Source organism: Rousettus aegyptiacus, unplaced genomic scaffold (assembly GCF_014176215.1).
Source record: "Rousettus aegyptiacus isolate mRouAeg1 unplaced genomic scaffold, mRouAeg1.p scaffold_m13_p_4, whole genome shotgun sequence".
In the NCBI taxonomy this organism is placed as follows: Eukaryota; Metazoa; Chordata; class Mammalia; order Chiroptera; family Pteropodidae; genus Rousettus; species Rousettus aegyptiacus.
In genome coordinates, this window is record NW_023416307.1 from 30712261 (window position 1) to 30738273 (window position 26013).

Genomic DNA, 26013 nt, shown 5'->3' on the forward strand with positions numbered 1-26013 from the left:
GGCAGAACAGAATACATTCCACAGAGAATAGCCCTTACCTGAAAAGGAGCCCATCACCAGCCATGGCGTAAATGACCCTTGGCATTGGGAAGAGGGAGCCCAACAAGCTGACTGTCAGTCCTGCAACCGACCCAATGGCCACTATGAACTTTGCAGCATAGAACCCATGAGCCACGAACATCTCCATGAGTGGGGATTCCGTGTCAATGGCATAATACGGCACCATCAGAGTTAGAATCATGCTCACCTGTTGAAACAAGAGAAAACATGGCTGGAGGTAGAGGGGACTGACAGCGGGGATGAATGCCTCACAGGAGGGGAAGGGCCCTGCTCTGGTGTCAGAGGCCTGCGTGGTGGTTTGGATCTGCCGCTTCTCGGCATGTGCCTCTACTTTAGATGTCATTTGGCCTTTGGAGCTCTTGGTCTCAGTATTTTCTCCCCATATGTAGTAGACTATACCAGAAAATCTCTAATATCGCTCTGTGGCCCTTTCATGAGGAATAAGTCTGCAGGTATTTCAGCCCCATGAAAGCAGAGCTACACTGACAGTTCAGTGAAGGGCGGATACTTCCAGGTTCAAGGACCTGCAGTCACAGGCACGGGAGCCAGGGCCTGGCAGTGACCATAAGACTCAGGCCACATGACAAGAATCTCTTTTCTTTTATACTTTCAGAGTCCTACATGGTCTTAACTGGACTCCCTCTTACCCTGAACCAGAGATCAAAACTCCAAAGGGAAGTGCAGAGGAGATCCACAGCCAATGAACTGCTGGGACCCAGATGAGGATTCCTATTTCCATCTCCTCTCTGTAGCCCAGTCAAGGCAGCCAGGCAGGCCGACGAACTAATTAAGGCATCGGGAGGGAGTCCAGTCCCGCTCTGGGCTATAATACCACTATGGCTTTGCATAACCAGGAATAACTTAACCAGGAACTATCTCCCTTCTTATCTCACGGATCTGCCATCCCTCTCTTCAGAATCAGCCCCAGGCAAGAAAGCCCCCTGGCTTGCAAAAGCTAATGCTGGCATCAAGAAGGGAGTTCAGAGCCTAAAAGGGAGAGGGCGGTGCATTTCTAGATTACTTCTTTGCCAATTCGTCAGGAGCCAGGATCCTCCAGTGAAGCCATGGGCCAGTAGGGAGGCCAGCAGGATGAACCGCCACAGCCTGGCAAGTTGGTTCTTCTGGCGGTGGAATGGCAGACCGCTGATCGGCACAGGGCCAAACGGCTCCTGGGGCACTGCCTACGCATTCTCAAAGAATATTTCCCAGCAGCATCATCACTCGCATGTGCCCTGGAGGAGAGTGGGGCTGATCTTACAGCCATTTCTGTTGAATCTCCTACCCACGCTCCATCAGGATAGGTGAAGAGCTGGTAGATGCACGGGAGTACTTTGCAGTCTATACAGTGCTACTCTAAGGGAGAAACTGTGATTATTAACTTTACTGTGGGTGCTGCAAGGGTCGACCCCCAGAGGAGGGGGAGGTATGAGGGAGGAAGAGGACGAGAAATGCAGAGCAGTGTGTCTCTGATGCTCCTCTCACATCACCATCACTCTCTGAACACTCCGTCTGCAGGGATGATCAGGATGTGGGTAAGATGAAGCCACTTGTATGTGTGTGACAGTGGGAGGCAATAATTGTCCTATCCATACATGTCTGGGTGGGCAACTGAATTTCTATAGACCACATCTAAAACTGCTCTTGTGTTTTCCTTTGGTTTCTGGGACAATCTTGTTCTGCAGCTTGTCTTAATGATCAGTTGACCTGGCTTCTTTAAGTAGTTGCTAAAGATGTTCTCCCTGTCCCCCTCCCCTGGGGAGGAGGAAAGGGAGAAGGGAAGATGGCGTTTTTTCACAGGCTGTGGCAACAGAAACGACAGGGTGGGCAGGGCTCTAGGACACCTAGGACACCTTTGCTGCCTGGCTCTTTCCTAACTGGTGGTGACTGAGTGGTGAAACTCTCAGAGCCTGGGGGCATTTGTGTAGCCACACCTGTTGGCTTATCAGCTGGTTCTCTCCATTGCCGGGAGCTGCAGGGCATGTTCATGTGATGATAGAAATTCTAGGATAGGAGCTGAGAGATGACACATCAAAAGTGTGAGGAGCATCTGAGAATGTGATTGATCCTGGGCACAAAAGGCTTTATTCTGAGGACTGCCCTTGGCAGGGAAGCCCGAAGGGGCAGGGGCGAGCTTGAGCCAGTGAAAAAGGGAGCAACAGCAGGAAGAAACTGCATTTCCCCTGGAATTTAAGAGGAGGAGCATCTCTAGGTGGTGTACTCTCTTCCCACCCAGGGGGAGCCTCGCCTCTTTGCTGCCGGGAAGCTCCCAGAAGACAGAAGAGCATTGAGGAGGGTGCACAGAGGCCCACAATGCTCGCACACCCACCCGTTACTGCCAGCCTATGATCTGAGCTCCTTGGACGGCAGCCCACTCCCAGCACTCCATCCCTGGGCAGCAGCGGACACCAAGAGCCTGTGTGCAGAATGGGCAGGGATGGAGGCTTGAAGGCCATGGCTGAAGTGAGGGCCTGGGGCTTTTTCCATCTCCAGTTTGGAGTCCTGATTTTCCTCTTGTCATGGGTGGGTGGGGATACAGGAAGCATGGACACATGCATAAAAACACCAAGAAGGCACAAAGAAAGGACCACTTCTTGTCAGAAAGGAACCCAATCCCAGAGCCACATTTTAAGGTCAAATATGAAAAGGTCACGAGAAGGTTCTGCAAACATTTGGTACTTACGGATACATATGCCGTCAGGCAGATGACCAGGGAGGCGGTGATAGCGTAAGGGATGGATGTGTTGGGATTCTTGGCTTCTTCTCCAGTGGTGGCGATGATGTCAAAACCAATGAAAGCGTAGAAACACGTGGCCGCTCCTTGCAGCACCTGTAAGGATGATGATATTTGTCAGACTCAGAGTGTCGGGATAGCACCAGGGTCTTACATGTGTTACCCACAATTGGCCAATGCCTTGCAGACATTACTGAGTGGCAGAGGGGGTAACACTGTCGAACTTGTACTACACACTTGAGTTCTGATCTCCTCTATTTTCTAACTGTGACACTGCAATTCCCCCAAGTGTGAAATGGAGATAAGAAGACTTATGCCCAAATAAAACTAGGTCATTCAACATGCAAACTGTTTTTGGAAATAAGTTGGGCTATAAAAAAAAAAGATCACTCTGTTGGCAATCCCTTTGTGTTGGGGGGAACTCACGTACCTCTCTGTGCTTTTTATCCATTGGTTCTCAACCACAACCGGGGGCTGTATGACTACTTCTAGGAGGTGTCTGTAAATGTGAGGAGGTACTTGTGACTGTCACAGAGACATGGGGTGGGCACTTCTGGCTTTAGTTTAAGGGGCTCAGATGCTTCTGCACAAAGAAGTATCTTGTCCAAATTACTGTTAGTGCCCCTAATAGAGCATCTCTATGGTAACTTTCCAGATCTAAAATGATATAAAATATTTTCAGATCTTCAGATACTCTTCTGTCTTCCATGGAAGACAGGTGAAGACAATTTCATTTTTCTTTTTCTTTTGGGGCCTTCAGTGACTGACCTACGCGGGCTTTCAGGCAGGAGAACAGATGAGGTATGAGGCAGTGTAAAGCCGGGAGGTGGTATCCAGTGACATCTGCTGGATGTCTGACAGGAGAGTACTTGGCTCCAAGGATGGTTGGGACTTTATAAAGTCAAGATGTCAGTGAAAATCTTCCATTGAGGAGTGTGTTACTTTCTTCCAAAGAATCTACTAAAGTATAAATGAAATTTCCCCACCTTGGTGTCTTCATTATCAGCTGAAAATAAAAACTATGCCTCTTTGAATGCTTGAGGATATCTGTTTAGCAGAAGGTGAGAGAGATTTTTCTGGACTTATGTGTATGGGATGCACATAAGCTTTAGTGGGGATCCAGGAGTGAAGTTCTTTGCAGACTAGATCTTTTTCCCTCTTTTCTGCACATTTAGTTTATAAATGATGAAATTCCAAACATATGCGAAGCAGATACCTGTTTCTAAATTTTCAGTCTTACCTTTCCCATTGATTTATTAATAAGTAAAAAACAAAATACTAAGTACCAGAACTTACAACGTACATCACAATATTGAAGATCTCTCAAACCTTCAAAAAGAATCTTTGCTCATCTGCAGAATGAGCTGGTCTCTTCTACAGTCTCTCTCATTAGGATTCTAATGTTTCAGTTCCCTACTCAGGATTTTTATCCTTGGGTCCATGCAACTCAGGGGAGCCTGTGAATTTTGCTGAGAAAGAAATGACATCTCTATTTTCACTAACCTCTGACCGAATGTTAGTATTTCTTTTAATTGTGAAAGTAGATGGTAAACTAACTGTACCTATAATTTTGTTATCAGTAGCAATCAGACATTTTCCTACCTTATTAGAGTTGTTACAGAACTCAGAATAGCAATTATTCTTATTGCTAGTTTGAAATTAGTACACTAAATATTAAATGTTAATATTTAATGTACTAATAAAGAAGCACATTATTTTATCAGAATTTAAAAATGTTTTTATAACTATATTTCAATATAATTGATTCCTTTTGATTTTCTATGTAATTAGGTTATTCATTTATAAACACAATTCTCAGAAGGGGTTTATAGGCTTTGCCAGACTGCCAATGGGGGAAATGATATACACACAAAAGAAATCTAAGGAGTCCTGGTCTAGTCTAATAACTCAGGTAGAAAGAATTTCTCAAACAAGCAGTTCCATTGCCAGAGAGCTACTTTTTGGGAGAGGAGAGAACTCCTGATTTCAATTCAGTGAAGTCCTTTATTTCAGGGTATGGAAAATGTCTTTGGCCTTCAGACAAGGAGAGAAAACATATCTCACTGTGTTGTATGTGGAGGCTCACAGGCTTAGAAATAAGCTTATTTTCACTTGTCTAGAAAATGTTTCTGGCCTGCAAAGATGAACAATGCTGGGATTGCAGGCTCACTAAGTGCTCCAAATCAAGAGAAGCCTTGCTTTAAGAAAGCTTCCAGAAAATAGGTTCTGCTTTCTATACCTTTAACACTGTTCTACACACACACACACACACACACACACACACACACACACACACCCTCTCTTGTAAATCATACAGTGACCTGCTATGACAATAAGTATGAAGATGAATCACTCCCAATTAGCGTGTCCCAGTGCTGTGGTGTCATGCCTATCTGAACTGAAAGGTCACAGATACTAGAAGAGCTCATGAGGAAAAGAGGATGGGAGAGTCCTAAACAAGAATTTTGGGGCAAATTTACCCTAGAAAAAGGTGAGAAGTTTGTATACCACACCATGTGAGGAACAGGTGGGGACCTGGGGATGTCTAACTTGGAGAAGAGAAAACTCAGTGAAAGTCATGGAGCATGGCTTTCAGTTTGAAGCAGAGACCGTGTAGCAGTTGGAGGAGAGGGATACTGTAGGCTCCAGAGGGAATCCCAAGACTGTACATGTGGGCAGGATAGGATTAGGTTAGGAGTGTAGACTTTGTGGACTGTCAGATCTAGGTTGGTTCTGTTGCATAGTAGCTTGGTGACCTAGAACAAGTATCTAACCTCGAAGAGCCCAGTTTTTTCATCAATTAAATAGAGAGAATAATAGTCCTTAGCTCATGGGGTTGTTACAAGGATTAAATGAGATAATATAATAATGTGTAGTCTTAGAATACAGAAGGTGCTCAATAAATATTAACTCTTACCAGTAGTATTTTTATAACTGTTGTAAGTTTTTCTAGAACAGATGAAACCAAGGGCAAAACAAATTCCTTCTCCTCAACCCATCTTTATTAACTGTTCCTATGTGCCAGGCACTATGCCTGGTGATGTGGAGATAAGTCATGAGCAAGAAGTTCTCTGAGCTTGACCTTGTGGGGCTTGGCTTGGAGTCTAAGGGATACGGCATAATCCGAAATGCAACCTTGACTGTGATAACAAACTGAATAAGGTTAATACATATTTATATTATTTTTAAAAACACGAATTCTACTATTTTCCAAGTGAGTGAAAGAATAGATGGCAGTTACTGATAATAATTAGATACCAGAAAGTTAACTATAATCAAGTTGGGAAGAGAGAGAATAAGTTTGCAAAGAGAATGTCTGTTAGGCTGAATTTGCATGTGTGTAGAACTAGAAAGCAATTATAGTGGAAGAAAGACTGGATAGGTCAAAGGTAGGACATTTGGAGGTTCTACTGCATGAGGCAGGAAACAAAATTTAACTTAGATCATTCAAAGGAAATGATTTCAACGAAGGGATTAAGGGAGCTAAGTCTGGGAGGGAGTGAAGAGGAAATACCCATGGCCTTGCTCTCTTCTCCCCTTCTGATCTTCTGATAGTATCTTCCATTGGCTAAACCTAACAGGAAGCAACAGCAGGAGTCTTCTGGAGCACAGAACAGACCATGAAGGGTGGAGCATGGATCTGGGGACTGAAGGCAAAGGGAGAAAAACCAGCCCACCTGCCAAGATCAAACAGGCCCTGGCTTAACAAGATATAGATTAAATAAACAGATTATCAAAGAGAAGCTAATAAGATTAGCAAATAAGGTCACCTTTTTACTTGAGTTAGTTTGAATGAGTTTCTTTCTTGCAAGCAATTGATCCCTGATTGGTGAATACAAAAGAGCCATGAAATAAAGTGTATGGGTGTGTCTCAACTCAAGTAACCACTAAAACCGTTTTGCACTTTACTCTATCCAAATCTCAGATCTGGCCACTGGAATTTATGATTAGGATGCCTTTCCATGTATGAAAGAATGTGAGGTACCTGGCAATGAGCATCTGTGAACAAAACTGGTGGGTGATGTGTGTGTGTGTGTGTGTGTGTGTGTGTGTGTGCGTGCACATGTGTTTGTGTGTTACTGGCTTGGTACTTTACACTAACTTGCCTTTAATGTTTTACATAAATAAAAAATAGCATCGACTTTTAATTTGCTGTCATAAGCAGGAATTGCTTTCCAAAGTAAACCCCATATAGCTAGCTGTTCAGCTAGGGAATCCAGATCAGTCTGTGCCTCTATAGAGCTTTGCAGGAAAGCCGCTGCTGGAAGACGGCTGCTTAATTATTTGTCACAAGCAGTGTCATTAGTGGCCTGCTACTCAGTGTGTGGGGTCCCTGAAAGCTGGCCCCTGTGCCTTGCTGATATTTGAGAGGCATTGGGATGAGGTGGCCTTCATATGCTGCCTTAGCCAATTTGCCAGATGCTTAGGAGATAATTAGGCACCTTTATATAATTTACTCCCAAGGTAACAAAATTACAACTTTAATTTCATTTCCTACCTCGCTCATACTCCAGATCTGTCAGCAGCCTATTTACAGTGATGGTGGAATGTGCTAATAGGTTCCAACAAATGGATTCAAATGTAGACAACATGGAAAAGAACTTTTCCTTTGTTTGGAGGCTATCAGCATTCCCCACAAATATTCGCTACTGACCATTTTCCTAGGAGCTATTTGTTCTGGTAGTGTCTATTTGGTTAAAGAAAAAACCATAAGATAGCATCAAGAACAAATAACATACAGGGAATACACATCCAACAATTTTTGGGGGCTGAGGGATTGCAGATGGAAGCAGGGGTTCAGCTGAGGGCCAGCAGTTATTTGATATAGGAAAAAAATGTTTGTTGTTCTTAAGCTCTTCAAGACCAAAGAAGCATTTGACCCAAAACCTGTAAGTGAGTAAACCATTCCTTAAGCTATTTTCTTTGGAAGGAAGTGGCTGGAGCAGGGAAAGAGTAGGCTTATACGGGGTCTATGGCTCGCCAGATTGCTCATTAACCCTTTCAAAGTACTTTGGGAACTGTGTTTCAAGTCATGCAATGGTAACTTTATAAACCATCTCCTACACAATGGTTTCCTCCATCCCATCCTACCTAAAGTGATTGAAGAATAAAGTGAATTGGAACTCTGAACTAGTCCCTTGTCAAGGGTAGGAGTCAGTTTTTCCCTAAAGAGTGAAAAAGTTCATGTGGTTGTAAAGTAGGCAACTCACTTTTACTGACGATTGTTAGATAACAGAGTAGAGAGTGTGTTTATCAACGTGGTGGGTGACGTGCTCATGAGAAGGCGTCAGACCTTAAAAAGTAGGATCTACATTCAAAGTGGCTTTGCTTGACTGGAAAAGTGACCTGAAACCAAAGTTGAGAAAGAACAGGTCCAGGCCAGTTCTCCAGGGAGGAAATTTACTATGCAGAAATCCAAGGCCAGTCAGATAGCAAAGAGAATGAGTCAGCGACATCTTCACACTGGGATGTCCTTTTGTGTTCAGGTGATGCTTTTAGTCACAGCCAGTAGGGCACACATTTTGAATTTCCTGCAGAGAAAAGTGGGTTTGCAGTAAAAAATCCAAACTCTCAGCCAAGATTTTTTGGTGGCCAATGACAAGCCTACTCAAGGTAGTAGGTTTGGGTTGGAGTGAAGTCAGTGGCCAAAGGTACAAAAAAGCCAATTGATCCCATGTGTCTACTACCATAGGGTAGCAGAGTTCATCAATCAGGACTTTGGCTCATGTAGGATTGGGATTGAATTTCAACTCTTTTATGATCAAGATCCGTGGCCTTAACTTTTCTAAGCTTCGGTTATTTTGATGTAAAAGTGGAGATCATTGTACTTATTTTGCAGGGCTATTGTGAAAATTAAAGAAGTGTATATGGAAAGGTTTGTCATAAAGAAAATGTTAAGTGTTAGAAATGGCGTCTTTCTTTTTTATGCCTGATTTTTGATTTTTGTTTCTTGCTGCAAAAGCTAATGAGAACCTGGGATGTGTAAGCGGAGAGCCTTTAAGGCTAAGCTTGATTAGCTCCTTCCTTGATGAAGGAGGCTCCTGACTGAGGAAAGATGTGGAGGCCCTAGGAAGGGAAGAGGAGACTCCCCTTGCCCCCTCCCCCCCCCCACCCAAAGAGAATAAAGACCCCAGAAAAAACACAGAGGGAAAGGCTAAAAGATTCATCTTCTTCAGCATGGACAAAGAGTATTTACTCGGAGGATGTTAACTCTTTCCAGTTTTCACATGGGGCATAGACTACAGCGCGGGCCATTTAGGTAAGCTATTAGGAAGATTTTGAAAATTAAACATGACTCTAGTAATTAAGAAAAGTTTTTGAATTGCTCTGACATGATGTCTTGGTAAGCAATGCACATTTGGCCTGGACTGGTTTAACCATACTCCCCTTTGAAGATAAGAAAAAAGATAGGCCATCTCTTAATGTCCTTTCCAGTTCCAAGACTCTATGATTTTGGGAAAGTTTAAAGGAAATGAAAATATAACATGTTAGATGAATTAACTTATTCCTTTTCTTGTTTTCTTTTCTTCTTTTTTTAAACAATGCTCAAAAGGGAAAGTCATCATACACAAGACATTGATGTAGTAGAAAAAGTTTTAGAGCCATGAAGACCTGGGCAAGAATTACATGCTTGACACCAACTAGCTAAGTGACCTCAGGTGAGTTACCCAGCTTCTCTGAGCCTTGGATTCTCCACTTGTAAGGTGGGGATGGCAGCACTGGCTTTAAAGTTTTGTTATAAGAGTGAGATAATATTCATAGAGCACAAAGTGGGCACATAGCAGATAGCGAATAAATTCTAGCTCCATTTTTCTGTCATTATAACTATTGTTAACCACATAATGTGCATATGCAAAAAAATCCAAATTTCTATTCTTTTGCTAACATTTGGTATAATTAGTTTTCTAACTTCATAGGTAAGAAAACCTGAAAGTACAAGTTAGCTGTTGGCCAAAGTCTTACAGTAAGCCCATGACCCAATAATTTCTTACATTGTTAAGAAAATGGTGAGAACATTTTTGTGCACTATGATGAAAATGCAAAGGAGTTCCAGAAAAACATTTTTTCTCTGTCACTCTTATATCTGCTGTTTCTTTTATTTGATAGGAAAGGAACAATTTGTATCATAAGAAAATATAGATTTGGGGATCCAGAATGGGGTCAACAGTGTTTCTTTGTCTCTTCTGGTTTTAACCAGTTTCAAGATTTATTTATTTCAAGGAGGCGGCATGAATTTTGTGATTCTTTGGAATTCGTACAGATAAGTGGAAGACTAGAAATCTTGGCTGAAATTGCTTCCTTGCTTATTTCTCTGCATCGAACAGTGTGGCATGGTTCGGAATAACAGACACTATTTTGAGTGTTGTCCAAGAGATGTTTCTGGTCCTTGGACATCTTGGAGGAAAACCAGCCTATGCAAAAGCTGCAAAAACAAAACTGGTGGAATCCTAGACTTCCTTCTGCACCATCCTAGGCAGGTTTGCTTCTCTGGGCCTCGTGTCTCTACCTCTTAAGAGAAGGGATAGGACCAGCTGACCTCTAAGATTCTTTCTAGCTCAAAATTCTCTGATTTATGTCCTACTATTAAAAAAAAAAAAAGAATGGGCTGGTGAATTTTACCAATCAATTCATAAAGTAAGCATTTTTAATCATCCTAGAGGAAGAATCCAGGTGCGACTTAGAACTACTTGTCAGTATAAAGAATTTGCCATTAGGACCTTCCCATTTTTCTTTAGCATGAGCCACATCACTCTGATGACAGGAGTGAGGTCTAAAAATGCCCTTTTGGTCCAGGCCACTCTCAACTCCCAGACCGTGCCAGGTGAATTTCTCTGCGTGAACAATGCCACCGGAATAGAGTTTATAACCAGCATCCACTGGGCCTGCTCAACTGCCCTCAGGCCCCAGATGGACTCTCCACCTTGGGTCAAATGCTGGGATTAGATTTAAAAACAGTTCTTTCTCTAGTTCCATACCTAGGCAACACACATTCCTTCCCCAATTGTCCACTGTCCTGGCCTCCTTTACGGTCTTGTCTATTTACAGATTGTCTGTATCCTGAATAGACTGTAGAGAGATTCTATTGGATTGAGCTGCTCACGGACAGGTTTTAGACTCACACAGTCCTGGCTTTGGGTCCTGTGGTCTACTTACACCGTGTGCTCCACAGTCATTTAACTGCCCTGAATGTGAGCTTTTTCATGTGTAAGACGAGAATGTAAATATTTTCCTTGCAAGGTTATTAGAAAGATTAAATGAGATATAACATGTAAAGCACTTAGTATGGTATTAGGTATTGCAGGGGACCAAAAACACTGAATCTATTAGTTACCTATTAGAATGTTATTAAATACTTGCAAAACAAATAAAACAACCTACTTCTTTAGAACTTTCCAATAAAAGGTGATGAAGAGAGTTCTGTGAAGATTATGAGACAGAGAAGCATTTTCCTGAAAATACGTCTCAGACCATTCACAGGGTGGAAGGCCCAGCCAGCCACAGGTACACCAAGATTTAGGAATAAACTCACCCCTGACCAGCCATGGGGCAAGAATTGGCCCTCAGCCCAGTATTTCCCATTGATGAAGAAGAGGCCTGCAATCATGACGAACACCCACACGGCCAGGTTCAGCACATTGAGGACGTTGTTGAAGCCCACAGAGTTCTTCACCCCCAGCGCAACGATGATGGTGACGACAACTGCGATCACCAGAGCTAGAAGGTCCGGGTATGATTCTTCACCTTTCCCTGGAAGGGAAAGACATGAGTTAATACTGTCCAGAGGGAAAAAAGAGCCATGCAAACTGCCAGCCCCAGCCGCCGCAGGGCATCTGCGCTAAGCCCTGGGAAGCGCGGTCACTTTGCCACCGCGGGAGGAGAAGGAGCTATGTGTGTGCGTGTTTGTATGTGTGCGTTTGTGTGCATGTGCCTACACTGTGGTTCACAAGTGTCTATTTGCAAACGGGAAGGTATTAGTATATAGATAAGATGACCTGATGTCCTAGACTAAAAATTGGGATACATGATATGACAATTACAACAGTGCCTCTGGAACCATGACACAGAACATCTGAGGTCAGAACCATCCTGGGACATTTGGGATGTGTATATGGGTCCAACATATTATTTGAAAACCGTTTTATCTTCATTGTTGTTCCGTTTATAGTCCATGAATTTTTCTTTCTCTTTCAGTAATCTTTTCTTTATTAGAAAATTTGAAAATGTGTGTTTTTGAAAACTATTGGAAGAAGGGCGTTCTTTCCCTTTATGTGTATGTGATTGCAGAGAAAATGGACCATTGAACTCGCCCTGCCTGCTGGGTCTTGTCTGCTGGCCAGTGGACTTCTGCCCTCTGTAGAGCAGAAAAGGCACTGCCTCAGCAGTCGGGCTCCTGAATTTCAGCTGTGCTTTTGCCCATATCCAGAGAGGTCAAATTAAATTAAATTGCTGTTAAGCACACAATGTAAATATGTGCACAGACCCAAAGCCAAAACTGTCTGACTCTCTGGGCAAGTGACTCATTTCTCTGGGCCTCATCTGTGAAACGAAGGGGTTAGACTATCTGATTTTGGAAGACCTTTGTGGAACTAAAATTTTGTGAAATTAGTATACTGAGAACATTTGGTCTTCATACTTTTTATCTTCTCACGGTATGTGAATGTTCAGCATTATGTCAATTCTTCTGAGATAGGGACAAAGAAGTCAAATGACTTGCACACAACCAACCTTGAATTAGTCCCTGGAAGTTTTAAGGCAAGACTCTAAAGCTTCCTCAACTAATGTTTAGCTTTCCATGCATGTAAAACGATAAAAATCAGACGTTAGAGTGAAAAGTGGGTAGCAAGTGATGCACAGAGCCTGAAGTCTCAAGGTAATTGTTATGTGAACTTCTGATTGTTTATTATTTGCTCAGTTCCATTACTTATCCTCGACCACTGCTAGACCGGAATCCATTTTGTTTCATTTAAAAAAATATATTTAAAAATATATTTCTCATTAAAAATAATTCATGTCTATCTATGAAAATTAAAAAAAATGTTCTGATAATACCCTTGGAGATGTTCCTTACAGTTCTTTTTTTTTTTTTTTTGGCATTAGTTTTATTTTTATATAGTTACAAATGTAACACATGTACAATTTGCATCCTTCCTCACATGCCGTTACATTAAAAATATATTCCATGTTATTACAACAGTCTTCCTAGCCTCTCTTTTAATTAACTACATAATACTTCCACAATTTAAGCAATCCTTTGTTCCACTGTAGAATATTGAAGCTTTTTCTAAGTTTTTGTTATTATAAATAAGGCTCTCATGATCATATTTTTTGTTGAAAGCTTTTTGGAAATTAGACTGACTTCCTCTGGATAGAATCACAGAAGATAAATTACTCATGGGGAAAAAAACATATTTAAAGCTCTTGGTACACTTTTTCAAACTGCATCCTGAAAGGGGAACCCTTTTATTTGGCTCAGTACGTTTGCATATTGGGGTAAGAGGATGTGGCTGTCTCACCGAGGCCATTGAGGGTTCCCACGCTGTCCACCATCCAGCGGCTGATGGTGTGGTTGGCCAGCGAGTCAAACATGCTGCTCAGAGCACTGGCACCGGCCGCAGTGCCAATCAGATACTCCAGGATCAGGTTCCAGCCGATGAAAAATGCCACAAACTCCCCAACAGTGACATAGCTGTAGGTGTAAGCCGACCCCGTGGTCTTGGGGACGCGGACTCCGAATTCTGCATAGCAAACACCTATATGGGACAAACACACATGGATGGTGGATTTTAAGAGATGAGCTAACCTCTTGGTGGCTAACCATTTTGGGTAGAAAATATTGGGAATCTCTGAGATTTTAGAACAAACACACGAAGTTCATTGGATATGAATCAATTCAAATCCGTACTAATATCTTCCAATCTCACATTGGAAAAACTTGTTAACCTGAATCTATGGGAGATAATCGGAACTAATTCTAAACTAATCTTTATTTAGAAAAATTCCCATTTGTTGTGTGTGTCTCTCTCATTGTTCCTGAGGTATCAGATATCCTAAGCAAACAGGGCCGAATTCATTGTGATCCTCATAATTGCTGTTACCAGGGTTAGATTATGGGTAACATTCTTTTCTTTAATTTTTACGTATTGCAGAAGGTGCTCTCATTTGAGAGTGATACTATGAGTGATCTGTGCTATGTCTGGGGTGGGAGGGGTTGATAAAAATGCAAATTTTTATCAAGGCAAGATATATATCAGAAAGTCAGCATACATGGCAGGCTGTATAAGTTCAGTGATGTAGAGATATACAGGAACAGTGAGAACAGAGATGCGAGACATGTGCATCAGCCGGTTTGAGGAATATGGAGGAATTGACTAGACAAAGAAAGTAGAGGAAGATGGTATGAAGTATTTGGGTGAAGCGGAGTATGCCTGAGGGACTGAGAGGAGACAAGGCTGAAGAAGCAAGCAGAAGTCATGTGTTTTTCAACATGGGCCATGGCCACTTCCATCAGAAGCATGTATTGAATTATAATTTCAGGAGATGGAGATCAGGAATCTGCATTTTAATGAGCTCCCTGCTTGCATTTGAAAAACACTGATACATTGCCTCATTCTTTGTTTGGTGGAATTAGAGATCAAATTAGAAAGAGACAAAGAATATACCAAAACTTCTGAGAGTTGAGTTTCCTACTTTGTGCCAGGAACTCTGGGTGTGGGGCTAGTGGGTGGGGTAGCAAGTTGGAGGACAAACATGGGACAGCTTGGAGGGAACAAGTAGGAATGGGATGTAGGAGGACGTAGGCGGGAACTCAAAGTAAACTTCACTTTCAGTCCCAATTTTGTTAGGGGCTAACCCTGAGGTTCTCTCATCACAAATCAGGGAACAGTAGTTCACTCTTTTGTGAAAAAAGAGAGCAGGTTTCTTTTTCCTTTTGAAGGGGGGAGAAATCAATGCAAAGAAGCAAAAACAGAGATGTCAAAAGTAATGACAATGAATGAGTAAACGTGATACAACATCTCTCGTCCTCCCTCTCAGTGGCGTGGGTTGCTGGCGTGTCCGTATGGAAGAAGCGCCGGGACAACTGGGCCGCAGTCGTATCAACTCTACCGTGAACCTGTTCTACCCTTTTACATTTGGTTTCCTCCTTTGTAAAATAAAGGAATTAGGCTAGGATCCTCTGTTTAGGGTCTTTCTACTCTGTCATGGCAGGGTTCTACCTGCTGTATGGAATTGTGCTACAAAATATATTGAGCATAATCTAACTTTACATCAATTACTATGTTGCTCGGTATTATAGAGGTGCTCTCAGGGACATCAAAGCCATCTGTTCCTACATTAAATGGCCTGGGCTGGTATTATTTTAAGTTCCTACGTCAGCCCAAAACAGTTTTCCGTCTCCTTCCTGGAGGTCAGACTGTCAGTCGCTTCTCTTTGTTGCTGTCAGACTTCTTCCTTTTCTAAATTGCTGCTTCCAACATCTGATGTTTAAATGGTTAGAGTGAATCTAAAATTAAGAGGAAGTGGTCTTCGAAGGAAGGCCTAAGGAACTTCTCAGTGAGGAAATTATAGAAGTGTGTAAGCACTAAATACGAGGACCTTGGTGTTTTCTCGCTTGGAGGACTTTTTGTGTTCTCTCCTCCTGAAGAGAGCTGAGTTCCTACATACAGAACAGGTTGCTCTTCTAGAGCAGAGTGAGGAAGGGATTAGGAGGCAACTAATTTCTCTGGTTTAGAATCCACAGCTTTATCCAATAATTCTTATATGCTATGAGCTTCTCTTCACCCTTCCTTAGGCCTGATAATACACAAGACTTATAAATAGAACTTTTCCAAGCAATGATTTTGGAATAGGCATGAATTTGCAAATTTAATTTGGAAAGCTAGTATTGTGGTTTGTGCAATACAACATTTTCTGCTTAATATTTGATCTGTCAATCAAATTCAAAAATGCCCAATTCACCGTCAGAACTCAGTAGCCAGTACTTCAGTAGGTCTTGTGAAGAGGCCAGTATCTTGCTGTACTGAGTCGCAGGGAAAGGCCCTGTGCTATGCACAGAGCAGGAGCACGTGGGGTCTTAGTCATTCACTTCCCAGGGTCTCGCTTAGATGCTGATGATTGGGGTTTGGGGAGAACAGTGAGAAAATCAATTAGGTACTAACCATGTAAGACAATTTCTGCTCTCAAGAATCATTCTTTTGGATACATTGTAAGAGATTTCATAACATTTAAAAAATCCTTCTTTTTTATTTGTATGTGGGAATCCAGGCTTTCGGTGGACAGTAGAGCATATTGTACCTGGCATTGAGGCTCAGTGGTGAGAAGTGATTTCAGCCCCAAATATCCTGGAAAATATTGCAAATCATTCAACTATCTTCAAATAGCTGGTGTGTAAACACAGAGAGGGTCTTTCTAATTTCAATAAGAAATAAAAATCACTGAAAGGAAAGTCTTGGTTTTTATCCTAGATTATGTAGTAACCGAGTGTCCATGAACAATTTATTTTACATGGGTAAAACGAGAGGCTGGCTAGATAAGATTCAGGCCTTTCTAGTGCTATCATTCCTTGGTTTCACAGCTAGAGCCAACTCTTAATCATCTGAGTCAATGAGGGTAGCTTTGTAGAAAATACTGTGAACCAGTGGTTCTCAGCAGAGGTGGTACTGCCTCCTTGGCTTTGAATTCTGGAAATCTTTGGGGGTGCCTATGGATGCATGACAACTGTGGGCACAAGCTGCATTAAATGGCAGAGGTCTGGGCAGTTAGACATTCTGCGACGTGTGAGACCATCCCACAGAATGAAGCATTGTCCTGTGTCCTACATGACTTCTGAAAATCTCAATCGAGATTCATGCAAGTGAAAACCTGCTTATAATTTCTGATCCTGATTCTATCTCCATTTTGTATATTAACACAAATAATTTTTTTTTCATGGTTTTATACACGGTAAATTTTCCAAGAGTGCAACAACTGGGTAAATTGAGGGATAGCTGTAATTTGTTTTGTTTGGAATATATCAAGAGTTGATCATTTTTTTTTGAAAAACCACATTATCCACAGCAATGTAACCCATACTCTTTGAACATCAAACAGCACACTGACATGAGTGTGCATTCGTAGCAGTTGTATTTGTAGTGGTCTACACTACAAATGATAGCAAACATCTGATGACTTAATTATGCCTCCTAATGTACTTATGCTCCAGCATTCACACATTGAAATAATATTTTTTTATTAGAAATTACTTTTAAAATTTATTTTCATATTTAGGGTATATTAATTAAAAATACTAAGTGTGTAGAAAGATAACATTATGTTGTTTGTATTTCATAATAGTAAAGAAGGGATTGGAAAGTATTTATTACCTGAAGTTTGTTTGGTGCATTAGGTGGAGAATCACTATACTAAATGAGAGATAAATGTATAAATAATTTTTACTCAATTTAGTAATGTATTTAAAAAAATTCTTGCTCCAGAGTTACCTTCATAACCGTGTTTGCCTGTGGTATCGTCAAAGTGATTTTGCATTCCTTCTCTAACTATCCAGTGATTAGAAATAGAAAGGTATATTGATTCTAAAAGTGTAACTGCGTAGCTATAGAAAATCAATATAGAATACAATGTTGAGGTCCAGATAGCCGTCAATGAGTGACTGACCACATGCTGGAGACCACATGATTGAAGCTTTCCTATTAGAGTTGTTCAGAGATAACAAGTCTAGGTCCTTGAGAAATATGGACGATTTATTTCTGTAGGACTAGAGGGAATAAGAATGACTTCTCATAGCTTGCAAATCTAATATTCTTTTCAATTACCTACTCTTTAAGTATATTATAAATGTACTTCTGTTTTTATTTTGCCATATCCCTAGTGTTTTGTTTCATTTTTATTCCCTGAACTATTTTTAAAGTGACACATCGCCAGCCAGAAAAGCAACCAAATAGAACTTACACATTGAAAAAAGGGTGGGACAGGATACCAGGAGATTCCATATTCCAAATATTCTCTATCGATCTTCTCTTGTGTACCCCAAATAATGTATGATTCGGGGTTCAGAAAAATTTAGTGCCTTTCAATGTTAATTCTTTCCAACTTAGAGAGTCTGTGGTTTAATCATATATTGGAATGATGGGCCAGCCTTCAGTTAAATCCTCCCACATTTTTCAATTGTGCCTTAGACAGTGCTACCCAATAGTAAAGATAATCACTTCATGTTTCTTCTTCTCTACTTTCAACCTGTCACTCACAGCCTGCCCTGGTTCTTGATTGTTTTCTTAGAACCAGGAGGCCAATATTCTCCAGCCTAAGACGGTGTAAAGGAGAAAGACCCAGCTGAGAGTAGGGAAAAGACAAAGAAGAGTTTCTCCCTTAAGAAATGTATTTCCTTCCACATTGCACCAAAGAAAGCCATTAGATAAATAAGTACTCTTTACAAGTGTACTTTCACTTGGAAATATTAAATCTAGTGGTTATTCACATTCAAATGCTAATTACTCAGATAAAGAGAGATTTCCTCATTAACAAGTAGGTTAATTCCCTAACCTACTTATCAACTAACTCGCCAATTTCCTAAATAACTTCTGACTTCCTAGTTTCCTTCCTTTACGTGAAACACATTGTTAAGTGCCTACTAAACTGATCCTTTAGTGAATACCAGAGACACAAATGCTAAGTAAGGCAGATCTCCTGTCTGTGAAGCATTTACGTTTCAGTCAGGAAAGAGTTTAATATACAGGTGATTCCACATGGCCAGTCTTAATATTGTAGACTGTTTACAGGGTGCTCTTGGAGCATTGTGGGTGAGCGTGGTTCTTAGCATGGGTCTTCGGTTGCTGGAGGAGTGGAAAGGAAGGGGGTAGGGAGCTTTTGAACTGCATCTTAATGGTGAGCTGGGTGATGCCAGGCAGAAAACCATGGGAAAGGATGGTTTCAGGCAAATGAAAAGGCATAGCTGGAATGACATATGAAGGCTAATTTGGAGACCGAGGAAGTTGAGCCCACAGAGGTGGACTGGAATTAAGTGATTGAGGGGGTGGGATCTTTTAAATAGGTTGGGGGAATCTAACTGAAAAGGACTGAACAGTTTATCTATGTCTATAGTTTTAAAGCTTTGTCTTGGTTGTACAACCCTTTGCAGTCTTATTTGAGAGCCTAATACATAAATAAGTAAGAGCAGGGCAGCCCTTTTGAAGAGGGGCAGGAGATTTGAGGCTGGCCTGTCCAGAGTTTTCCTCATTCCACATGTCCCCAAGGCCCCTGACCCTCCTCTGTGGACTCACATGGCATGGGAAAGGGTGTCAACTGTTCACTGGGTTTGTTCTCTTACCTCATAGATGATGAAGCTGAGCCCCAGACTTGAAGGTGCATATTCAATTAATGACAGAGCTTAGGCTAGACCAGAGGTCTCTGAATATCCAGTTCAAGGAGCTTTAAATTAATTCATTCATCCAAAACATTCATAAGGTACCATCTCTATGATTCTATGTTAATTTTTAATGATTAAAAGATGAACAGAAAGAATATTATCCCTTTTTTGTGGGTCTTACAGTCTACTAGAGAAGACAGACCAGAAAACCAACAATTAAGATAAAACAGGAAGATAGATTTGGTTGCAGGGGGTGGGAGGGAAATGCATGAGCTGGTTTAAAGCTGCAGAATTGAGTTTTGAAGTAAGGTCTTTGGACAGCCAGGACTGTTCAAAGGGAAAGAGGATATCAGGAGACATGAGAGGAAGTGGAGGGAGGTGTCCAAGAAAACGATTTGCCAGCTCTGAGGTTTCATTCAGGCCTTTGGGATCAGTAATGTCTTAAGTGTTAAGAGGGTCACTATCAGAGGGTCTTGCTTTGTGTGATGGGGAGGAGTTGCAGACATCAGGCCTGATGAGTTATTTTGAACATACTGTATCTATAATACTTCATACTAGGGAGGAAGGAAGGTTCAGGTGAGCTGATTTGGCAAATGGATGAGGTCACCGATTCCTCATCCGTGAAGGCAGTGCCTCCTGAGTGTCAATTATCTGTCATCTCCCAGACAGATAGTGGAATCAGTGGTTGGATTACACCAGTGCAATTCACCACTTAGGCCCAAACATGTCTTTAAGAAAGTCCTCACCAAATATAGCATTTTGCTGACGTGGTTAATACTCATTTCCTTCTAATTTTCTTAGTCTTCTTAAAGCATCTTTCTTCCATTTGTAAATTCACAACAGGACTAAGAAATGTCATATATTATTGCTATGGTTGCTAGTACTGCTCAAATGTAGATTGAGAGTGGGTCATAAGGAGAAATCACAGGACCTCAGAGAGAAATAAAGTGTGAATTCTCTTGGAAATATTTCCTTTCTCTTTGACATTGAATTCAAGGTAGTGAATGATAAAGTATCCCCACCATTGCTGTCCTCCTTGAGAAGCAGGTTGTTGAATTCTGAGAATCATCTATTTAGGTCCCCATCATATGCTGCGGGACCCTGTTATCCACACTGATGTCCTCTTCCCAATGCTCTTTATTAGCCAAGAAAATTGAAGGTTTCTTTTTCAGGGATTAATCTGTCAAGCTCTCTCTTCCTCTCACCTCACTGTTGCTGTCTCTTCTCCCTGAGCAACCTTGGCCACTCACCTGTCAGTGAAGCCCAGGTGATTTTTACAAATGCGTCTGGAAGCAAAGCAATTTGTCTGGGGATGCCTATGTTTCTTTGCGTCTAGGAAGAGACTTATAATTTTTCTGCCAAAGCAGGCCTCGGGTGGACAGAAGGAGCCTGTGTTTAGGGGATGGACGGCATCTTTAATCAGGGTGTGTGTGATACCATTAATTACTAAACCTGACAGGGCTCCAATTACAGTTGGGTAGGGAATAGAGAACTCGAAAGTTCTCCAAACCGCAGGACCAATATATCAACATATAAACAGGAAGGAAAGAAGCTGTCCGTGTGGTCAGAGAAGTGACCCCTGAAACAAGTCAAGGAAGTTTAATAATTTGCTGATTAAATGTGACCAGACTATCTATTTACTCCCTTCTCTACATTTCCCTCTATGAAAATATGTAGAGGCTATTGGAGGCCCGATGTTCGATCCATAACAGTTTCCATAACATGATGAATTTGAGTATCATTTTGTGTGGTCTCGCTATTGTTAACTTTCATAAATGCACATTGTTCTACCACATTGCTTTATCACATGATGATGAAGATGGTAATAATAATAATGAGCATGTGGTTGCTTCCAACGGAAGCATTTATAGGGGTAGCTGTTCCCTGAGGCCATCTTCCCATTCAGACCTGGGCCTCTTCATTGCCCAGCGGGCAGAGGGGCTGGCACCGCCTTTTTTCTGCTCTTAACATTTATATGGAGAAGACCTCAGTTACTGCCAAAAGCAACCTTGGAGGGGAGAAGACTTTACAAAAGCGAAGGGCAAAGGCATGATTTTGTCATCTACCTGTGCCAAGCCTATTACATATGGTTCCTACCTGATGTTCAGATGAGCTGTGAGGGAATACTGAGGCCTCTATAAGCAGCCCCTCTTTGCTCTAGGACAGGCAGTGAGGTGTCATATGAGTCACACAGCCTCTGAGGAGAGACTCAGAGAGCGGTTATGACAATTAAGAGATAATGCACATAGACCATGTTGCCTAGTGCCTGGAACACAACAATAAATGATAAATGATAACTAAAATTATTACCGACTGTAATAATTGATAACTAAATAAATGATAACTAAAATTATTACCGACTGTAGCCTTGAGCAAGTCAACTAATTCACTGAGTTTTAGTTTCCCCAATGCAAAATGGTGATGGTGATATCTACTGTGCAGGCTGCTACAGGTCTTCAGGAATATGTGTATGGTTCCTGGCACACAGTAGCTCCTCCTCCATTGGGAGCTATGGATATTATTACATGCAAGGAAAAGGAATCTCAGAGAGCTTTACTTAGCAGTAGCCTCTGGAATGTTTATACAAGAACCTTTGCTTCAGAGGTGGGATAAAAGAGATTGGAAGCAAGTGCTGTTGGCTGATGTTTTCACGGACTCAGCATTGGCAGGGATGTCAGAAATTATCTGAAGTCTGGACCAAACCCTATGTGTGCTCAATTCACTTCTAAAACAGAACACAGAAAAGTTTCTTCCTAGGTTTTAAATCTTTAATCTAGAAACATCTTGTCTATTCCACAAATCTAGTTAGAAATTGTGAGGTGAAGAGAAATTTCCTGTTTTCTAGCTCACGCTTAACTGGGGTAAAAAAGCTTTGTGCAGAAAGGAAAGGAGAGTGGACGTTGAAGTGACAACTAGCAATTCTCTCACCCAAATATTTTGCAGCTCATCACTCTCCAGCAGTAGGCGGTGCCCCCATTTCTAAAGCAGATGAAAGTGGCACCGACAAAGGTGATAGACCTAAGAAGCTTCTGTGAGCGGCCCAGGCCATGACTCCCTTGCCCTGAGAATATAATGAACAGAGGTAAAGGCGGCGTCCGGAGAGCACACCTGAGCCCTCTTGTGGTCTCCTCCGCCCATCTGAGGCACAAGGGGAACCAAGATTCCACCGGGATGGAATGCACTCCCAGTAGGTGCCAGGAGGGTGCGCCACAGAGAATCTTTCGTGGGCCTGGATTGCTCTCTGAGGACCTTCTCAGAGACATTAGACACCCCTCATAAGAAGTGCCATCTTGACTTCTTTCCAAACTGAACCAACACATAGGGAGGGTGGTGCAGAGCCAGAAACCAGGGATTTAGGAGATTGTTGGAGAGAATCTTTTGGGTTTGGGGATTCGGCTACTGCTCCTACTTCTAGTTCTGCTCCCTCGTCCCATGCAAACACCTACCACTTTTACCTCTGTCCTTCTCCCCTCTTGCTTTCTACTCCCAGGCCCTCGATACACTAGTAAAATTTGGCCTTCTGTGGGCAGAAATATGAAATTTGTATTTTAAGGAGTAAGTGTTGCCATCTACTGGTCTATGAGGATGGAAGGATGCTGCGTGCTCAGTAAACGATACTGTGCACAGGGTGCGCAGCTGACAAGGATGTGCTGGTTACTGTTCTAAGATTCTCAACTAGATGATCCCCATGGATTGTTTCCAAGTGGTGGTGCCTACGAAATGCAATGGCGACGGTGGGATATGAGCTGACTTTGCTGCAAGACAAGTCTTGTACAGTGAATAGTGACTCCCTTTGATATGTTGGGGGCTTCTTGAAAGAGGAATTCCTCCAAGGCAAACATCAAGTACTCTAGGTGGGTTTATAGTATCAAGTGCTCTCATAAGGAAACATTCTTAGAAATGTTTGCAAAGGAACAGCATTTGTATCTATGTTTCACATTTAAGAGAAATTCATTAGTTTGGGTATCTTCTTAAAAAGCCTGATAAATTATAAGCTGGGGTATTTATAAATAAGTTTCAAGATAAATAAAGGTAGCCAAGGGCTATTAAGTTTATTGCAAGATAGAAAGTCCCTGAAGAATTGATAGGATCTAAAGACATGCTTGTGTATATATACATATGTACATATACATGTAAATGTACCCATATATGTATATATGTTTTCGACTACTTTGCAAAGGAATTTTTTTTTTGGTCTAGATCCATGAAAATGGACAATGGTAAAGTATAGTATGAAACGTTTGTAATGCATATTAGCAAATCATTGCTTTTCACACACATACAGCCACTCGCTGGCACTCAGTAAAGCACAGCACATACCGGGTCCAGGATGAATGCATTTCTTGGGTTGTTAAATCAAAGATTTGTTCTGTTGCTTGCTGTTCCCTCTTCTCCATGCCAATTACCCTTTGCATTGTAATGTCTGCTTACACTACATCCCAGATACGGCCACTTCCAACCCATAGGCTATCAACTTGAATGGCCTTTTATGAGTATTTCTTCAGCGTGTGACACCAGGGCTTACACCTTCGTTTCCTTGTATAAAGAGCTGCTCGCTGTTCCTTCAATCCTGCTCCTCCTCCTCTGCCCACATTTTTTCTTTCTTCTTTGTTGCTTCTTATTTCTCACCTCTGTCGATAGCCATTTAACAAAGTTCTCCCCTTAGCTCTTTTCTCTACTCACACACTTTGCTTTGGTGATATCAGCCCCTGGCCAGGGCCGAGTGGAATTTTCCAGGACCTCTCTGATTCCCTTGATGGCCATCGTTTCTTAGTACCAGCCTCTGTGACCTAGCAACGTGAGGAGGGCCATGAATGTTCAGAGCAGGTGGGCCGACACGTGCAAAGCTCCCGAGCAGCTGTGGTCAGCCATTTAGACTCTGGGCACAAAGTCTGCCTTGTACCAGGTCTCTAAGGGTGAGGGCTGGTGCTTGGCATAACTTCTCCTCATGGGTTTCCATCAGCACTCTTGTCTCTAGTGGTTGTTCCGTGTTCATTGTGCCTTACACATCTCTAGCACTTATTTAAGTGTACAGAGTTGAGGCTGCTTAAATATCACTTGCTCAGAGAGAGTACTTTGTGATGGTATTTCATTTCATTTTCTTACACCACTGATCACAAGTTGTAATTATTATATGTATTTATTTGCTTGTTTTCTGCCCCACAGCCTATTTATGTTTCGAAGCACAGCTTTTTTGAAGTGGGCTGTCCTGGTAGGGATGGTAATCTTCTTGGGCAAATACCTTCAAAAGTAAAAGTATGATCTTTGCACAAGTTTCATCTGGAAAAAGGGTGAGTAGGAGGCAGACCTTCTGGGTCTTTTGCTAGGTATGTACTGAGGGGCTTCAGAACCTGAGCCAGGGGCTGCTTGTTTGCTTTAAGGACACACCTAGCCTTGTTAAGTTGGAGACCTAGCTAATAGTCATGCAGCTGTGATAATAGCAAGAACAAACATTACTGAGCATTAACTATGCACACCAGTTATACTGAGCACTTTACATCCATGATCTAACCATCACAGGATGGTTATGATGAAAAGGGTAATGTTATTTCCATTTACTGATGATGAATCCAAGATCTGAACAGGTTATCAGGACTTCCCAATCTTTTTCATCTGACATAACGGACTTAGATAATAATGCTATTTGTATGGATATGGGAAGGATGTCATGTGTAAAGGGGCAAGGATGCTTACAGGTAGAGAGGACTAGCCAGGGGCCTTGGTCACTTCCCAGCTGCCCTGAAGGCTGAGGTATCGACATATTAGCACACTTGTAATTTTTGGAAAGCTCTAGGTTAGGTACATTTCGTGTCATGCAAGTAATAAATGGCAGAGCAAGGCTTGGTGTGAGGGAGATCAGCTACAGGGACTCATTGCTACGTAGGGTTGGGAAGTGCATGCGTGTGTGTGGTGGTCATGGGGAGTTGAGACATTGGATATTTCTGTATAAATTTCCCCCCCCCTTGGGTTCTTTATCTACCCTAACTCATACAGGCAATGTAATTGAAACTCTTCATTTTACAGAGGGAAAATTGAGGTCAAGAAATGTGAATTACTTGCCCTAGGGTCCCAAGTTGCTGAAGGACAGAGCTGGAACTGAACTAAATCTCAGGTGTCCTGACCTCTGACCCAGACCCTACTGTCTCTTGCAAAATAAGCATTTCACGTGTGCCTGTCTTGTTTCTTCACATCGATGCCAAGCTCTTTGTCTGGGAATTCTTTCCTGCCTTCTGAAGCACCTCTGCTATGCTGAGCCCAGGGCAGGTGGCCAGTCCCTCCCATAGCCATGCTAGGCACTCTTGGGATGTACTAGTCACTCTACCAGGTGCTGTAGAAAATGTGAAAGAAGCCCAGGTTCTCCTACGTTTGCTGGAGGAAACTCATTTTCACAATTAGCAATTTGAGAAACTTGCAAGTTTCTATAAAAATATATTCGCCTTCTCTGAACTGGTAACTGACATCCTTCCTACAGGGCTGTCAATCAGCCCTGTATAGAAGAGCTACATGCACTTCACAACACCCTTCTTACTGCTGACAGGTGACAGAAGGGTGCTGAGCTTAGAAGTCATTTTTGTGACCCGGGTTACAGAAGTTTTGAGCTAGAAAAGTGCTCTCCTAATTAGTACAACAGAGTGAGCGGCAGGCTCTTTTGAAACCCCCCAAAGAGCGAAGGTTTCCTTGATTCATTTGATTCTTTTTAGCAAGTTTTTAAATTTTGGGGTAGGTGTGTCTGCATGAAGCACCTTGGGAATAATAGTCTCTGGAGCTAAGCAGAATTCAAGTTAGACTCGGCCTTTGCCACTGACCGCCGTGTGGTCCTGGGCAAGTCACCTAACCTCTGTGAGCCCCGGTTTTGTTGTCT

The 26013-nt window shown here is 42.0% G+C and overlaps 1 protein-coding gene across 1 annotated transcript in view; it reads right to left on the reverse strand.

Annotated features, from left to right (window-relative positions):
* Positions 1 to 26013, reverse strand: part of SLC7A14 (solute carrier family 7 member 14) — a 104764-nt gene that overhangs the window by 19105 nt on the left and 59646 nt on the right. Inside the window, exons 4-7 of the mRNA XM_016127540.2 lie at positions 13306 to 13542; positions 11322 to 11539; positions 2741 to 2887; positions 39 to 247 (exon numbers count right to left, since the gene is read on the reverse strand). Of these exons, the coding sequence (XP_015983026.1) occupies positions 39 to 247; positions 2741 to 2887; positions 11322 to 11539; positions 13306 to 13542 (811 nt within the window). The remainder of the gene's footprint in view (positions 1 to 38; positions 248 to 2740; positions 2888 to 11321; positions 11540 to 13305; positions 13543 to 26013) is intronic.